The sequence below is a fragment of the Pipra filicauda genome, unplaced genomic scaffold, assembly GCF_003945595.2.
Source record: "Pipra filicauda isolate LSUMZ 115617 unplaced genomic scaffold, ASM394559v2 scaffold29_size4552773_pilon, whole genome shotgun sequence".
NCBI lineage: Eukaryota > Metazoa > Chordata > Aves > Passeriformes > Pipridae > Pipra > Pipra filicauda.
The window spans coordinates 3,779,972-3,798,980 of record NW_024104420.1 but is presented as its reverse complement, the minus strand read 5'-3'; the positions used below and the strand labels follow the sequence as shown (position 1 = coordinate 3,798,980).

The window sequence follows — 19,009 nt, the reverse complement described above, 5'->3', positions numbered from 1 at the left end:
TAGATTATATTACTGGACTAACGATCATAAATCACAGAATGGTTGGGGTTGGAAGGGACCTTAAAGACCATGTAGTTCCAACTCCTCTGCCATGGGCAGGGACATCTTTCACTAGACCAGGTTGCTCAGAGCCCCATCCAGCCTGGTCTTGAGCACTTCCAGGGATGGGGCAGCCACAACCTCTCTGGACAAGCTGTTCCAATTTCTCACCACCCTCACAGTGAAGAATTTCTTCCTAATATCCAATCTAAATCTCCCCTCTTTCAGTTTAAAGCTATTCCCCTTGTCCTATCACTATATGACCTTGTAAAATGTCCCTCTCCAGCTCATTTGTAGCCCCTTAAGGTACTGGAAGGTGCTATAAGGTCTCCTTGGAGCCTTCTCTTCTCCAGGCTGAACAACCAAGTAATAATGTCCAGCTAATACTAAACAGAGTACTTGTCAGTTATGAAGGCATAAATTTAAACTATAACCCCTGAAGAGCAATACAGATTCCAAAGTAAAAACTCTAAAAATCCCTTTCTCTGTGACCTACACAAAAAGAATTATTCTTATGACTTGACAGATAATGTGTTTCTAGCATGGTATGATTTGTTGATTATCTCTACTTACAGATTAGCAGAAAAGCATTGAAATATATCAATTCAAAAATCAAGCTACATGTTCTCACAAATGACAAGCTGACTGGCATGTGTCTTAAGCATTACAAACCAGAGCAATTCAGTCAATTGATTAGAATTTTACTCCTGTGTGACGCAAGCAAAACCTGCATGCTGGCTTATATCAGCAATGGCGTGGCCAGCAGGACCATCCCCCTGTACTCAGCACTGACGAGGCCACAACTTGTTGTGAGGTCCCTCACTACAAGAAAGACATTGAGGTGCTGGAGCATGTCCAGAGAAGGGCAATGGAGATGGGCACAAGTCTGAGCAGCTGAGGGAGCTGGGGGTGTTTAACCTGGAGAAAAGGAGGCTCAGGGGAGCTCTCTACAGCTATCTGGAAGGAAGTTGTGGCAAGGTGGAAGTAGGTCTCTTCTCCTGAGTAACAAGTGATAGGACAAGGGGAAACAGCCTCAAGCTGAACGAGGGAAGGTACAGATTTGATATTAGGAAAAAATTCTTCATGGAAAGGGTGGTTAAACATTGGAACAGGCTGTCTAGCAAAGCAGTTGAATCACCATCACTGGAGGTATTTAAAAGATGTGTAGATGTGGCACTTAAGGACACAGTTTAGTGCTGAACTTGGCAGTGCTGGGTTGAGGGTTGGACTCAAGGGTTTCTTCCAACCTATGATTCTTGTAATTTTATACAATGTAGACATAGCAAGGGACAAACAGGTGAAAATTGCTTCAAAATAGCAAGTCTTATAGTGGCAATACACAAACAGCACTGCTTTCAACACATCTTTGCTTAAAAATATCCCCATAATTTTCCTAAGAATGGCTAAGCTAGTAGGCACCATGCTGTGCACTGACAGAAATGCCAAAACAGACCAAAAGCGTGGAAGTACTATTCTTATATGCTCCCAACACACATTCTTCCTCAACTTAAATGACAAAAATGTTCCAACATCAACTTAAAAAATAAACATTAAGTATTAAAAAGACCCTCCTAATCTAATTTATTTGGATTCTAAATATCTTTCTCTAAAACAACTTGTTGAATTTCTGGAGTAAGAACCCCATAGATACACATACTGCAAACCACTGAGATGAGACATTAAGTAAAAAATATCCAGTATGCTAGACCACTAAATTTGCAAGTAACCTGTATCCTATCCAGCAGAAATTAATTTCACTTTAAGACATTTGCAGGGCTAATGTGCCGTAATAAATCCTACCAATAATCAACAGTAAAGTGCTGAATTATATTAATTACCTGAATCGCACTCACATTTATGGTCTTCATTTATAGACTTATCGAGTCAAAAGAGCCCTTTCTGTTGTAGAAGCTAAGCTGTTGTGCAAATATTATAAAAATATGTACTTTAATTAGGAGCTATATACACAACAGAACTTCCGCTTTTGTTAAGTAGAGCTGACACAGTAGAGATGAAAAATCCATGCAAGTATTCCTAAAGATACTTAAAAAGAAGAAAAAAGGACACTGTTATAGAATTTCCAATATCCTGGCAGACAGCCACTTACTATACTAGGTGATGTCTAGATCTGGACTGATAAGCATCATGCCACAAACATGCTTTAGTTTCTTCTGTAGATTTGCAGATTTTAAAGTACAGCATATATTTGAACTACTTCTCGTTAAAGTGTATCATTAAGGTTTGAGGTTAAACTCTGAGCAAACTTCACATCTAGTCACATAATCAGCACAAGCAAGACATTAGTGCAAAGGGGAAGGTGTCAGTTGTACATAATGAGGACTCTTCCCCCAGCTGCACAATGCAATAGAACAATTTTCAGATTTAAAGTTCAAGTGGACTACAATCAGACAAAGCAAGATTTTCTTTTCCCAAATTTAGGACAAATTTCCAGAGGAACAAGATGAAAGCAATCTCAGTTACAGCAGTCAAAAAAGTCAAACCCAAGTTTGGAGAGCTGATAAATAACTCCAAAATTTATCATGCTATGAAGACAGCATTCTCAAAAGAGCTCCAAACGAACTGCAAAACAAAATTGGCATTTAAGTTTAAATTGGCCAAGTGCTGCATAGAAATATGCTCACACACAACAGTCATGTTTAAGCCAGTGCATAGAGAAGATAAAAGCACTTATGGTAGTTGCAAATGTTAACAAGTCCATACAACTTGTACAGTTTAGCAATGAGTCCATAGAAAAAGAAGAGAGTAAGAGTAGAAATGCTCAAGCAAAACCAAAAAAAGATGACCTTCCAACTGTATAAAATCCACATGACAATTACAGTAGAAAGACATCAGTGGAAAATACTCGTCTCAGTCCCAAACACTCAACAGGCAAAAAAGACCAGAAAAGACAAGCCTTTGGCAGACAATTTGAAAGTCTAGATATGGCATTACATTTCTAAATAATCCACAAAATATATTATATGGCATATTCATATTAAATACTGGGTAACCAACTCTGCAGATCTGATGCTAACAACACTTTAGCCAATGAGAGCAAAATGGAGCAAGCTAAGGGAACGCTGGTGTATCACAACAGTGCTCAAGGAAAATATTATCACCAAGTCGTGCTTCAAAAACAGTACTCTGGGACACTACACTATCATCTATGAAGCAAAACAAAGTTCTCCAGTTTTTCAGGGATGTTCCCTGCATAGGATATGTTATGATTCACTATTACACGAGCAGCAAGACATTGCAAAGTAGTATGATTTATGGGCTGGATTAAATTTTTTGCTATTTCCTTCTCATCCAGCAAATCACTAGCAGTTTGTTTATGGGAGTTTGTGGCATCAAAATGTGAACCTGACTTGATAAGAAGATTCATGATGTCTGGATGGTTGTTCAGTGCAGCAATGTGTAATGGACTGTTGTTATCAGAGTCTCTGACATTTACATCAGCACCACATTCCACCAGGATAGCAGTAACTTGTAGAGAGGGGAATTTACAAACTGGGTAGCGACCGACACAGGTAGTATTATTGTCAACAGCAAGGTGAAGTGGACTGAAGTTATTCTTCCCTCTAGGCTGAAGTTTAAGAAACTTGTAGATAGTCTGTTTCTTAAAATGTTCCTGTTCTGCGCTGCAAGGTACTTTCTCCAACAAACAAATCAAATGCAAAATGATGGAAAGGGCTTTGTTCAGCTGTGTTGGATCAGGAAGACACTGGGTTTGTTTCATGGCTCGTTCTATTTCAAGAACACTTTTGCACAGTATACCCATTAGATCATCAAATGTGACAGTAGTGCCTAGCAGGCCTTTTGCCCTATCCTGAAGCATGAATGAGAAAAGTTCAGCAAACGATAGCAAACTGCTGGCTGTCATAGGGCTCAGTGGATCAAGGTTGCTCTGCTGCATGTCCAAAGCATATTTCCATAAGTTGATGCAACGCTTGAAGTTTCCAGAGTCTGCATAGACAGCACCTCTGTATCTAATATAATACGATGTGTCGGGGTGAGAAGGGCCAAGAATACGTTCTCTAATTAATAATGCTTGCATTCTCATTTCATCAGGATCTGCAATAAGATTTTCTAGCTCTTCTGAGCTGTTTACCTCTTTAGCATAATCATACGCCATAATCAGTGTTTGTGGCACAGGTTTGCTCAGGATATTAGTCCTATCACTGTATCTCATTTCCATAGCTCGCTTCCAGTATTTCAAAGCACCAAGCAGATCTCTCTTTTTGTCCACGAATGTTGCTCCTAGAAGTTCCAACGCATTTATGCGCTCAGCCTTACTAGTCTGTACATGCTGGGTCAGAAAGTCCACGATATTTGTGTGGCCTGTAACACTGGCTGACAGGAGGGGAGTCATTCCATAACCGTCCTTTTCCATTTTAGCACAATACTTGAGAAGCATCTTCATGATCTCCAAACTTCCAGATTCAGCACAGTCATGTAATGCTGTATTTCCTGCAAGAGAAGAAACATGATTAAAGGAATCATAATCAAGTTATAGTCCGAACCCCACCATGCTAATAGTTAAAAAAAAGTTTAAAAAAGTCAAATTTTAACAGTTTTAAAATAGCTTTTTCCACATCTCTGTATTCTGAAAGCTTAGATGACAAGTCAAAATATTCAAGACCTGATTAAATATCAAGGTTACCAGGCAGTTATAAAAATAAAAATGCTTGATATTATGGTCCCAAGTTTTTAAAAAAAGCAAAACCAAACCAGAATTAAAATGCAAGTCTCCACTACACAAAAGCACAGGAGCAGGAATTCCACTGTGTCAAAAGTCAGGCAAATAGGAGACCAGTTTGGTTGAACAGGGAACTCCTCATGCTGCTCAAGAGGAAAAAGAAATTGTATGATCTCAGGAACCAAGGTCAGGCTTTGACAGGGAAGGTGAGGAATTTGACAGAGCTATGCTTGACATAAGTAGGGACAAGACACAAAAGTCCAAAGCTCAATTAGTATTGAAACTGGTCCATATTGTGTAAGACAAGAAGAAGGGTTTTTAAAGTACGTTAGTAGCAAGAGGAGGTGTAACGAAAACATTAGACTGATAAATATTGGAGATGGTCATCTGATTATTAAGGGTGAAGAAAAATGGAGACATTCAATGTTTTATTTTGCCTCAGTCTTTAATAACACACAGGGACTGTCCTCTGCCCAGTCCCTGGCTTCAGAAGATGACTGTGGGAATAGTGACTTTCCATTTGTCTGGACACTTCTCAGGGACTGTATCAGTTGAATGTTCACAAGCCCACAGGACCTTATGGGATTCACCCTAGAGTACTGAAGAAGCTGGGCGATGATATGGCAGGTCCTGCCTCCCATCAACTATCAAAAGTCTTGGGAGGTCCCCACTGACTGGAAGCCAGATGTTATTTCATTTTATAGGAAGGGCAAGAGGGATGACCCAGGAACCTACAGATGTATTAGTCTAACCTCACTACTTGGACAAATCATGGAGTAGATCATACTGAATGCTACTGAAAAGCATTTAAAGGACAATGCAATCATCAGGAACCATCAACACAGATTCACAGAGGAAAGTCCTGTTTTAATTAATTTGATATCCTTCTAGGATAAGGTCATCCACCCAGCAGATGAAGGGAAGGTGGTGGATGCAGGTTTTTTGCATTTTAGTGAGGCTTTTGATAATGTCCCTCACAGCATCTGCCTGGGCAAGTTGTCCAGCTGTGGAACAAGTAGGTTCAGGGTGCACTGGGTGAAGAACTGTCTGAAGGGCAGAGCTCAAAGAATTGTAGTGAATGGGGCTACAGCCTGCTGGCAACAGGTCACCAGAAGTGCTCCTCAGGGCTCAGTTCTAGGGCTGTGCTGTTCAATATATTTGCCTATAATCAATATATTTGCCAATGACCTGGATCCAGGAGTCAAATGCACTGTTAGTAAGCCTGCTGATGATTCCAAACTGGGAGGTGCTGTTGACTCTTCCATGAGAAAAGAGGCCTTCCAGATGGATCTGGACAGTTTGGTGCATTCAGCAATCATCAATGGCACCAACTGAACAAGTACAAATGCACCTGAGACTTAGTAACACCAGGCACAAATATAAACTGAGAGAGGAGTGGCTGCAGAGCAACCCTGCAGAAAGGGACCTGGGGGACCAGTATGAGTCACAGTGTGCCTGGAGAAACCCCATCCTGGGGAGCATCAAACACAGCACAGACAGCTGTCCAAGGTGATTATCCTGCTGTTTGCAGCACTGGCACAGCCCCACCTTGAGCAATGTGAGCAGGTCTGGCCCGACAATTTAAGAAGGATGTGAAAGTCCCTGAATGCGCCCAGAGGAGGGCAACCAAGCTGGTGGCAAGGCTGTAAGGAATGTCCTGTGAGGACTTTGGATTTTTCTAGTTTGGAGAAAAGGATGCTGAGGGGTGACCTTGTTGGTCTTTACAGCTTCCTGAGGAGGAGAAGTGGAGACAGAGGTGCTGAGCTCTTGCCCCGGTATCCAGTGACAGGACAGATGGCAACAGCTCAAAGCTGTGCCAGAGGATGTTGAGGCTTGACATGAGGAACCTTCTTTGCTGAGAGGTGGTCAAACAGTGGAACAGGCTTCCTCCAGAGGTTGTTGATGCCCCAAGCATGTCAGTGTCATTACCTTTGGTCAATGTCCTTAGTGTTTTGATAAAATTTTTGGTCAGCCAGAAATTGGTCAGGCAGTTGGACTAGTGATTATTGTAGGTCCCTTCCAACTAGAATAATCTATTCTGTAAAGGATTTTGTAACTGCTTCCAAGAATAAAACAGAAATTTAAGCTGTCTATCTTCACATTGCTTTACTTTTCCCTCATCCCTTGTTAAATTTCCCTCCTTCTCTATCTCCAGCAACAGTTAAAAAATAGTGAGATGTGTATGAAAATTAAAGCTGGGATAACCCAACATTGGCTTTCTTTTCATCTACCCTACACCTCTTCCTCTCTCCATCTGCCAACCCTTTTGATGGGTATGTTTTGAAGCAATGATTTTATATAGACAACACAATCCATCAGAACAGACCCTCCATCTCAGCTGGGACCTTTGAGACTGCCAGTATATTCTGAGGGAGCAGAATATTTTGTCAAGGGCGTGTATATACCCAGACAAACTATTCTTAACGCTTTCTTAGGCCTTCATCCTGAACTCCCATCTTAATCCCTCTGCTCTTGTAGTTAGGATTCCCAGAACTAAGAAGAAAAACATGCCCTCAACACACAACATGCAGCCATCTATCTTACAAGCATCTTATCATTTACATGTAGATTATTTTTCATTAGCATGACATTGTAAAGTCTTTTATTTAATGGCATTCCAGTTCCAACCATGTGAGGAAATTTCTAGTAAGCACTAGTGCCACCTATTTGAAAACTCTTTTTAAAGAAAATTAGAGAGCAAGTATTGGACACCACAGTTGAATATCTATTAGGCTTCAACTAGATTAAAAGTTTGCTTAACTTCAGATATGAGCATTTCAGTGGAGGAGAAAGGAAAGATGGAGATAAACTCTTCTGGTCCTCTAGTTGACTGCTTTAAACCCACACAATTTACATTATCCTTGTTCTTTATATTATGTATATACACACTACAGACACAGGCATAGAAAGTTTTCAGCCTCACACAAAATTAATTAACAGAAAATTCATGTTAAAATCTGCCCTCCAACCCAATTAAGATCTCCTAAATCATTAGGCCTGCAAATTCCAGTCAACTGTCCATCCAATCATCACTTTCTGTTATGCTGTCAGCAAGTTTCCACATTCACAAATGAGAACCTAATTTTCTAAAGGTTCACTGCCCATTCCTAGTAATCAGATTTGGCTTTTAAAAGTTAAGACAGACAAGTTTCAGGAAACTTCCTTATTTGCATTTTTCGTAGGCTTTTTTTTAATGCCAACAAGAGAGCAATTTACGGCGTGCTTTGCCATTGTATTTCTAGTCTCTAACAGAACTTACGTGGGTTAGGAAGGAATGCAATAGAAATCTTCAGCTCATGTGAGGGATAAGTGTATTTGTATAGTCTACTGATCTGAACAGCTTCTATTTATCTTCATACACTTTAACTTTTTTCCTGACTCTGATCTCTAGAATGCACAGTTCACTCTTCATTCTAGGGCATTAGTTAATGAAACTCTAGTCAAAAGCACACTCGAGATCTGCCTTAAAAGCCTAACACTGTATAGACTTAAATTGAAACTGAAATGAAGGTGAAGTCTTTACATTAATACATTCTTTCTGCCAAGAATGTATAGTTTACACTGGCCTGAATACAGTAAATTCAAAAGCAAAACATGTCAAATTAGTACACATATATCTATATAAGAAAAAAGGTTTCATACTTATTAAATACTTCAAAAATAGAAAACGTGTTCCTTTTTCAATTATAAGAACTTAATGTAGATCTATACAAATAACTTTGACATCTTCTAGCTTTTACATATGTGATTTCATAGCACGCTTACCTCTTTTCTAACAGGACACAGTAAGAGTACACAAAGTTGAAGAAAAAAAAACCACAAAAGCAAAATTCAGAAATATCTGGTCAAACCATAATGACTGTCCTCTGAATTCCACACCCACTTGTCACCAGCAGATTGAGACACCTTAGATCCACAATGTAAACCTATATTCTGTGCTTTGAATTAGCAGATTGTCACACAGCAGCTTGCTTTTATCTTCTGTTGGCAAAGCCACCGAGACAAGAAAATGTTCACCCAATGATTTGCAAGTTTTGGTATGCAGAAGAAGTATGTAGAGAGTAAAAGACTGTTTAGATGAATATTTTCTAATGGGCACCGGGCATTTTGCCTTGGTTTCCTCACTAGTATCCAGATTATCCACTCATCTCTCCTAATCTTTCAGTTCTTAAAACTTCACATGTATATTGGTCTCCTACTTCTTCCTCAAACAGGTTTGTTGACCATCTGAAAAAGAACTCGGCATATTCTAAGGCCTCGTTGTTGCTCTCAATTCCAGCAACCAGAAAACCAGCAATAACAGAATATGCAGTTATCCAGGACAAACTGAGTCTCAATCCACGCTCAGTAGAAATCAAAATTTAGCTGACAGACTAATCAAATTCACAGAAAAATGCATTAAAAATTATTTTCAAAAGCCTATAACTTAAGTTTAGCAGGTTTTTGTAAATATAGGAGAGCTATGAACACATTTTTTCCCCTCATATTTTAACTGTAGGATCCAAACATTTAAATAAAAAAACCCACAGAAAATATTAGATTGTTTTACAAACTGAAAGTGAGCTTAACTTGCAAAATATTATTTTCCTGAAATATTTCTGAATAGTGGCCAGTGATTTCACATTCATTTACCGACAAGTAAGCAGAGGAAGACATCTCAACACAAAGTGGCATCTGAAATTATCTGCTAGATCAACATTCATAAAGCTGAATCTAGTTCATGCAACAGAAAGTGATTTTCAATCCTTGTAATACTCAGGCAATTTTTACCATTAATAGAGAGCATTAAGTTAATTATAGGTCTGGCCACACTACAATCTCTACCAAGACCAACAAAATTTTCAATTGCAGGAACAGAGATTTAACCAAATTTAGGTGGATTAAAAATTGGTGAATTTGGCATGCATAATTTATCAGCTATAATTCCCTCTGTCCTTATTGCACATTGCAGACCAGAAAACTGTGGATACCTCATTATTGAGAAGGACAAGACCTTTATATTCCTAAAACAGGAAGGTGTCACAGGCAGACAAATATACAAACTTACCAACACACATACATTTTAAGTCTTCTGGGTATGCTGGAGAAAGTGTAGTTAAAATGCAACTACAGCAGTTAATCCAGAACTAAAGACTGGCTGGTTGCTCAAACTAGCTGCAATCTGTACTTATTGGTGAAGGCAAAACCAGAAGCACCCGGCTGAGCCGCCAGTTAACACAGGCACTTCAGAGTGTATTCAAATCCATACACTATCCCTCACAGCAGAGCTCTAAAACATTGGAGTTGGCACCTGTTTTCTACCTACAAGTCAATATTTTTGAGATATTTAAAAAGTCATAACATAAAAGCATTTTAAAGACAAATAAGCCCAAAGGTATCAGTAGCACTGAAGTTCTTACTATTGCTTCACAACTATTAACGTACATTTTGCCATCTTGGATCAACACCAGTTATTCATATTACATACTGCAGATCCATCACCGTATGACTGAAAAAAATCCATACAAAATAAGCTTGGCCATTGTCTGGGTAAATTCAATCCAACAGTCTGTATGCCATTAATTTACAATGCAGCTATGTAGAACATGTGGAAATATGTTTAAGACTCCAAGGAATTTCACTACTCTGTCCTTAAGGTAATTTAGTTTTTTCATTCATATTACAATTAAATTTAAACAGCTGTTAGGGACAGTTTATCAGAATTAGTATTGTTTTTTAGTTATTTACACTGCAGTAGCCCTTAGAGTTAAAATAACCACAGTTCATATTAAATCATGCAAATATGAGTAACACAAGGCCATCACCACTGATTTTTAGAAGCTGCATCTCACTTAGTTTGACTGGATGGTACAGGTACAGGAGTGGGAAGAATATATTGTAAGAAACACAAGTTTCCATAGAAAAGTGGGTAGTTGTAGACAGATAGTTGAGAGCTGTCAACTTAAAAAAAACACCAAAAAACAACTTAAACCCCAATCTTAAGAAAGAACAACATTACCAGCCATCTACACCTAGCAAGTATCAAGTTAAATGTGAGGAAGAACTTGAAAGAAAACATGGCAGTGGCCTTAATATCTAATTTGAAGGCTAAGTTCCATACATTGGCCAGGAGTTGAGCAGTTCAAATAAGTATGGCAAATCAAGCATTATCCTGTGAATTAACTCATCCATTTCAAAACACTGTACTGTCTATATTGACAGTAATAAGTAGCTGAACACAATTCAGTAGTTAATGAAAGTTTTGTAACATTATTTATTCAGCAACAATCTAAAAATCAATAATATCTCTACTGCTGTATTAAGAAGGAAAAAGGCTGAAAATAAGCAAAAGTAATTTGAAAGTCATTCTCTTTGATAAGCCATTTTCAAAGAGACACATATAAAGGTGTTGGCCATATTTAGAGAATTTTTTTAAAGGTGAGAATGATTATTTCAAAGTAGGTTTCAGGTAGTCTTTTCAACCCATTTTTAATTGCAAAATGACCTGCAGGAATTTAATCATGTATCAGAAATAGTTAATATTACGATAACATGAAGGGCTCCTCCTTCTTGCCCAGACACAAAACTGGAGTAGAGATACTCTGGTAGTCCTGATACTTCTCTGCTAGAATGTGTCACTGTATTGTATTGCTAATACTGCTTACAAACCGTTTCTGTCTGTATAAAACTTTACCATTTACACTATCTAATAACTTTCTCTAATTAGAAACAGCAAAAAGAAACAGAATAACCCCACCTCCAGTCCTTCCAAATCTTGTAAACACAAATTCAGGAAAAGATATGGTCAGTTGGCACCATAGCTTCGTATTTTATTCTTGTGTTAACAGTACTCCTTTAAAAGTGGTTATGAACATTACAGAAACACTTCACCTATCACAGAACTAATTCTCTAACTATCCTATGTTTCCAAACTTACTGGAATTACAATGAGGACAGGTCTTTGTACGTCAGAAGAAAGTAATTCCCAAAATAGACTGGTAGCTTGTGACAGGGGAGTGAAAGAAAATGAAGCCATGACACAGAAAGTGATTTGCTTTGATTTGCAACCAATTAAGTGCATCCACTTCCCAGTACTTATGAAATGCTTGATCAAATTTCCATGCGATAAAACTTAAAATTTAACACCAATCTGATTTCATATCCAAGACCATTAAACATAAGAGGAAAAAAAATTATTTAAATGACTGAATAGTGTGTAAAATTAACCACATGTATATATTTTTGCAGCCCTATAGATGAATCAACCACTTTTATAAAGTGAAATTGTTCATGTAATGTTCATTTTTTTTCTACCAGAGCACTTAGAGTAATTCAGTCTTCCAAGTATTTTACTGATTAAAAAAAAAGTAAGTATTGCTAGATGCACACACACATGGACAGTGCACAGGAAAATTGTTACACATCCCTATACTCAGTACGCATGGCAAAGAAAAACTAGAAGTACATCTTCCCTTTTAGCAAAAATTAAGTTAAAAAGTAAGTAATTCAGTAAAAAATGCAAAGAACTGCTAATCTCAAGAACTGATTTTAATCTAGTTTCCATATGCTGTAATGGAATAATTCCTCTCTTGCTCACCAAAGTACTTAATGAGAACAAGATTACCAGTTATTAGATTAATAACAGCGTGCTGTTAATAATTTAATTTCAACATAAACTTCTTTTTAGTTGAAATTCAAGAATTTATTCCCTTAAATGTACCTTTTAAATTTAATTTAATTTACGGACATTCTTACTGAAGTTCAGTTTCCACACGGTGTCACAAACAATATATCTATAAAATGCAGTGCACTGCACCATGTAATACCTACCAAAACAGAAATAAAAGCAACCCCCAAAAAAACAACACAGCACACTTTTAGAGCAAGGGCTTATTCAAAGGGGGGGTGTGAAGCAACAACTAACAAAACAAACAAGCAAAAATAAAGCCCAAGGGGTTTTGGTCTTTTTTGTTCCCTCCCCACTCCCCCGCCCCTTGCCTTGCCCCTTCGCCAATAAATGTATGAATCTTGGCAAGCAGACAAGACAAACAACCTCAGAAGCAAACAAACCTGTCAAGACTCCTTAATGTTTACTGCAAGAGAAAATGAATTATTTTTAACACATACTAAACCATACTGATCACAAAGGAAAAAGCATGCATCTCTATAAACCCCCTATTTCTGGGTCTTCCGAGTTTGTAAAGGATTTTTTCCCTTACCAGCAGGTTTCAATGTTACACTTTCCACTAGCCCATAAAAACACAACACCGAAACAGCACTAGCCCTTGATAAAGTACTACTACACATATAGCCTTGATACAGTACCCATAGAGACAGAGGTCTGTATGCTTCTGTACTTTCCAAAGTGAGGAAGCAAAGTCAAAAAGCCTTGTTTTCCATATTATTCTACAAAGCTATTGTAATCAAACACTGTGCCAGTGGAATTTAGGAATCATAATATTATTTTCAATTTTTAAAATGCAATCAAATGCTCCTGTGCAGATCCCAAGAGACATCTAAAAGAGTGCCTAGTTCAGCAGTTCTTATTAGACTTTCTAATAATCAGAAGGAGAAAAAAAATTAGTCTTTTGGCTAGCTGACAAGTCTGATAACTACAGAAGAGGGACAGAGTTAGCAAAGATGACTTACAAAACCACAAAGATCACCTTGAAGAGACCATATAACAAACATCTGAAGAATGGAAACACTTGTTCAGAAAAAATACCTGCCTTTCAAGCAGGTATTTTGAAAAAAAGTCACTGTGCCATTGCATTCAGATCATCCTGGCTATCAGCATATGTTTACTTAATCTACAACTTAACTCATTAATTCCTGCAATAATAGATATTCATTCCCCTTCTTTCTGCAAATCTGGCGGAGGAGGATAAAGCATAACACAAATTATCAAAATACGCATTCCAAATTTTCAAAATGCAAGATTTTGAACCTTGTGTCATGTCTGGAGTTAAAACAAAAGTATAAGATTCCATTAAAAACAGTCTTCATGAAAAACAATTTTATTCGGGGCATTTATATTAAATATTGTATTATTAAATATAAAATCCAACAAATGCAGTCTCAAAGAGCCCAGATCTGTAATCTGAAAGCCGTGAGCCCACTGCCACTTGTATTAAGAGAATAAGCATTTCCCTTCCTACACATCGCCAGATGAAGACTGTGCACAGAAACAAATCAGTGAAACGTATTAGAGAATCAAAAGGTCTGTTCTGAAGGTAACTGTAAGGGAGCACCACCCTAATAAGAAATCACTGGCAGGTTTTGCAATGCAGCAAACATAAATCTGCATGCAGCCGTCACAGAACGTCCTCCTCACCCAGCGCAGAGGTAGAGCTCTGCTTCACTTGAGCTTTACTTCTAGGGTTATGCCTCGTCCTGAAAAAAGTCGGGTTCCTGCTACTCTAGCATTATCCACACCATTCCTCCTTTTAGAAGCAGCATAGAACCTTGTCACCTGAGATATTAATATATGCAAGCGAAACTTATTGAGCTTTCTTATTTTTATCTGCAGCTTCTCAAACCAGTAGACTAGAGAAAGCTATGAATTAGGAAGACAGTGGTGAATTACCTATGTAAAGTACTGCTTTGGTTGCTTCACATCTAGAGATACCTTTCCAATTTTCCACAATTATTAAATAAAAAATCCCACTTACCCTTCTTACCCTAGGTATCAGTTTGTCCCCATGGCTTATAAAACATTTTTTAAAAAATCCTTTGCTTACACTTCTGTGGCCTACGTGCTACACGGAAGTTTGGGGAAACTGTGAAAGCTCAGATTTGCAAAACAGTAGAAACTAAGACAACTAAAGGTTTGTACTTTCAATTCAGAACCATTGGCCACCTTTCACAGGAGAGCACTCATCCACCCCAAACACCTTATAACCTCCTTCTTCAGCACCATCTCCTATTGAGACAGTGCCAGACCTACACTTCACCTCAGTGTAGCAGCTTAAATGACTCAGACTCTGAAATCTTTATGAACACCTGTACTTCTGCACTTTCATAACTGTCTTTTAAAAACCTCTGCATTCTGAATTTCCACAGTCCAAAATACAGCTGTGGGATTCTGCCTGTATTTTAGAATTGGTATTTCACCTTTCACCTGCTCTGTACACTTAGACATGTGTGAACTTACCTGTTTTCTCTAATATCAAACTATTTGGATTTTTCCCTGGAACTGCCAACACTTCAAAACACTTTCATATTTACATTTTCCTGAGTTTTAAGATATGTATTAAATTCGACTTTGCAATATGAAAATCCAGTGGAAAACCCCAAGAAACAGTCCAAGTAATTTCTGTCCCCTGTCCCACCCCAGGCTGCATAGTAATCTCCCACAACAGCACCTCTACTGAAGTTACGTAGTTCTGCTCTTACAAGGAGCATTGCAATTTTAAATGCAACAAAATCTGAAACAGTTAAAGCTTTTTACATTTTTCACAGAACAACAGGTTTCTCTATACATGGCCCAAGACAGGGCCTACCTAAAAAGAGCTCACATACAAGGGCAGCAACAACTTCTACTACTGAAGAGCAGAGCACTCAGGTGCTCTGTATGTTCCTGCTACAAGCCCAGACACACTTGTCAGCTGTTTACCACATAGCAGGGAGGGGTAGAAACTGAAAGTAATACAAAAAGTCTTTGAGGTGGAACGTGACAATGTAAAATGAATCCTGCTGGATCCATTTTAAAATTAATGGCATTTCTGCATACAAAACTTAAAAGGTTACCTGCTGAGTCTCAGAAACTGCAATGCCCATACTGTCGCAATACTAGGGGCTACCAATTTTCCTCAGTTCTTCTGCCTTTCCACAGATGACTTCCAAGGTTTATAGTACTTGCTTGCTTGCTTTACTTCACCACTGCTTAACTTCAGAGATCAGACTTCTTTAATACACCAAAAAGTACGCTCCTGTCCTACCAGAGGGGATTTCCACATACTTACCAGCAGATAACTATTACCTACAGACATCCATTTGTACACGTGGCAGTTCAAAGTATAAAATGAGTTTTAATGAGCTAAACCATATTCAATGCAACTTTAATTACAGATCAATTATATACCTTAAGAACTTTTGCTAGTGTGCCTAGGTGCAAGTCACACAGAAACTAAAGGAAGAAGCGAGAAAAAGGAATTAAGATAACAGACAGCACTGCAAATCCTCAGGAATGTGTGGCTGCCACTCAGTCAGTTAAACAAAGACAAAAATGCTAATGTACTAATAAAGTGAACAAAAAGAACGAGTAAGGTAAAGCCTACTCCACCAACACAAAATGAGGGAGGAAAAGAACTGCAGAGTTACGTCTTTTTTCTCTGTTATATCAAATATTTAACAGTACTCTTCTGTTCATACCTATTGTATAAAGGGATAGATTTAAAACTAAACCCCAAGTTTTTAATTGTTTACACACTCTATATTTAGCTTCCTATTCCAAGAACACTGTTTAGAAAAATGACATTTTTATCCTACCACAAGTCCATGATGATTCATAAGCAACCTCAAATCCTTACAAAGTAAGATTTATTTTGCTCTGCCCACCTCTGTGACAGATCTGTAGTTTAGCTTTCTTTACATTAGACCCACATATCTGCACAATTTGCTGAAAAACCACATATTCAACCAAGAAGCTTTTCCAAAGATTACTCTCATAGTTGGTGTTTACCAATAATAATAATCTAGTCACACAATAACCTAGACACTAAGTATATTTTAACAGAAATAACAGTTAAGGTACAGTATACTATTACAAATGTAATAGCCTGAAACAGGCTGCAGAAGTATTATACTACAAAAAAAATTATTACTGATTAGTAATATATATATGCATATATATGCAAAATCCAAAAACCTGCTGAAATAAAATCCTGGCCCAGTGAGCTAAAACATTACCTGTAACTTGCAGTAACTGGTTGCTTTTCAGGTAAATATCACATCCCCCAGTATTCAAGCCAAGAGATCCAACTTATGATCCCATCAAAAAAACCCAGAAATCTTCATTTTGAGTGGTAACACCAGGGCAAGTGCAAACAGGGGCAATTTTGAGATCTGTGAGCCACTGGAATTCTTCTGTTGAGATCACAGTCACCTGCAGCTTCATTTCTTTAATCCTATTATGTGTTTTTGTTTACCAACAGTGAAAAAGGTCAAAAATTACTCAATAGTTTGGAGGGAGAGGGTGAAGAGCAAAGTCGTTTTTAATTTTTCCAATGTAGAAAGTAATTTTTCTCCTTTATGCATACTTCCTTGTATTACCCTTACTGGCACAGGTCAGTTTTACATACAGCATTTTGCTTTGTCAAGAAATAGTTTGAAAATCAATAATGCACACTCACATATTTGAGTATGTTGTTACACCAACCTACTAAAAAGAGGAGTTCTCAGCAAGTTTATTAGCTTTTAACACATGCATGAATATGACATTTCATATGACTAAGTCTTTTTAAGAATTAGGGGCTTAAGATTAAAGCTTATCAATTTAAAGTGAAATTTTATAACCCATGTTAACAAAACAGTACATTAAAAAAAAAAGTAGAAACACAGCTAAATACACTTTATCTCTTACTACGCCACTTTATGAAAGCAGAATGCTTCTGCACGTCAGCCTCCTGAAGAAGTAAATGAGTACCTTTACTGCTATTCACCACAACAAAAGTGAAGAAACTATCTTACCTTTAACACTTTTTCTGTTAACATCAGCTCCTTTTTCAAGTAAATACTGAGCAATTTCTTTGTGGCCTTTGTAACAGGAGATCATCAAGCAGGTATGCCCGTGGCGGTTTGATACTTCCAGATCTGCTTTGTGCTCCACAAGGTATTTTACTATTTCCAGGTGACCATCAAAACAGGCAGCTCTGAGCGGCGTCGAATTTGTCAGGGTCGTGTTGTTGACAGACGCACCGTGATCCAACAGACATTGAACCACCTTTAGGTGGCCAGCGGCCGACGCTGCCCACAGCGGCGGAGCCCCCTCGATGGTCTCGCCATCAAAATTCACGGAACCACCAACTTCTATGGACGCAGAGCAATGGTCCAACAAGTATTCCACCATGTCGAGGTGACCGTAGCGGGCTGCCATCAGAAGTGGTGTGGCACCATTGGTTTTCTCTGACATCAGTTGGGCCACCTCTTCCCTTGTTTTGCTTGCCAGTAGCTTGGAAAGGAGCCGCAGCTTGCCATCACGAGCTGCGTTGAAGACTGCTGTCTTTAGATCCATTTAGTCTGTACCTCTCTGCTTCCTGAAGGATACAGGCCTGCCTTTTTCACAGTCAAGACCTTAATGGAAACGCTCAGCCCAAACAGAACGTCCCCAGCTTCTTCTCAGATCAGTCTCATCTCGATGGGACAACATGGAGACTCTGAACAGGGTCCTGACGAAGCGCAGGCTGTGCTTGTCATAAATCTGCAGAAGGAAGAATTCTCAATGTTTTCACCTCCTATTTGGCAAACAAGTAACCGCATTGTGTTTTCCAGCAGCTATACCCAAACAAGTCGCCGTTGTGGCGCGCCGGCGTCCAGCTGCATTCCATGGGACTCTCCCTGGCCGCGCGGTGGCCCCTGAGGAAAGCCACTCGGGGGGGAGAGGGCTGATCCTACCACCGTGTTATCCATACCAGCCACAGAACGATCCTCTTCCCCCTCACACCGCTCCGACCGCCCCCCCCGACTCGTTTCGGAGCGCACCCCAAGCGCAGAGCCCCCCGTTCCCGCCGGGAGCCCCAAGGACACGCACCCCCAGGGGAGAGCCGGGTGGGAAATGCGCCGGCGGGGCTCCGGCAGAGCCCCGAGCGGCGGGGAGAGCCCGAGCCCGCCGCCCCCCTCACGGCTGCCCCCCGGTGCGCCCAGAGCCCGCCGGCCCCCTCCCTCTCTCCCTCCTTCCTCTCAGGGTACCCAGCCCGCCCCGCTCGCCTCCCCGGAGCTGGCCGGAAAGGGCGGCCAGCCCGCAGGTTACCTTCCCGGAGCGCTCCGGGCCGCCTCCCACCGCCGCCGCCGCCCTCAAATGGACGCGCCCGCCGCCGCCGCCGCCCTCAAATGGACGCGCCCGCCGCCGCCGCCGCCGCCCGCGCTCGCTGCGACGCCTCCATGACAGCCCGGCCCGCCGCCCCGCGCCCGCCCCGCGCCGGGCCGCCCCGCCGCCGCCAATCAGTGCAGGGCGCGGGCGCCAGCCAGCCAATCACAGCGCTGCCGGGGGCGGGACTACGCCGCCGCTGGAGGGCGGCGGTGGGGCGCGCGGGAGGGCGACCGCCAGGGGGCGCCGGGGAGCGCTCCACGCTC

The 19,009-nt window shown here is 40.0% G+C and overlaps 1 protein-coding gene across 1 annotated transcript; it reads right to left on the bottom strand.

Moving 5' to 3' along the window:
* Positions 1-1,968: 1,968 nt before the first annotated feature.
* On the bottom strand, positions 1,969-18,748 carry FEM1C (fem-1 homolog C). Its single transcript, XM_027710282.2, has 3 exons — positions 18,687-18,748; positions 17,408-18,137; positions 1,969-4,509 (listed from the first exon to the last, which is right to left on the bottom strand). Exons 2-3 carry the CDS (start codon positions 17,949-17,951, stop codon positions 3,200-3,202), a joined length of 1,854 nt encoding a protein of 617 aa, XP_027566083.1. The 5' UTR covers positions 17,952-18,137; positions 18,687-18,748; the 3' UTR covers positions 1,969-3,199.
* Between the last annotated feature and the right edge of the window lie 261 nt (positions 18,749-19,009).

Coding starts and splice junctions, on each gene's coding strand:
- FEM1C (XM_027710282.2), bottom strand. CDS start 17,951: ATGGATCTAAAGACAGCAGTCTTCAACGCAGCTCGTGATGGCAAGCTG. Junction 4,510..17,407: donor TAACAGAAAAAGTGTTAAAG/GTAAGATAGTTT, acceptor CTTCTCTTGCAG/GAAATACAGCATTACATGAC.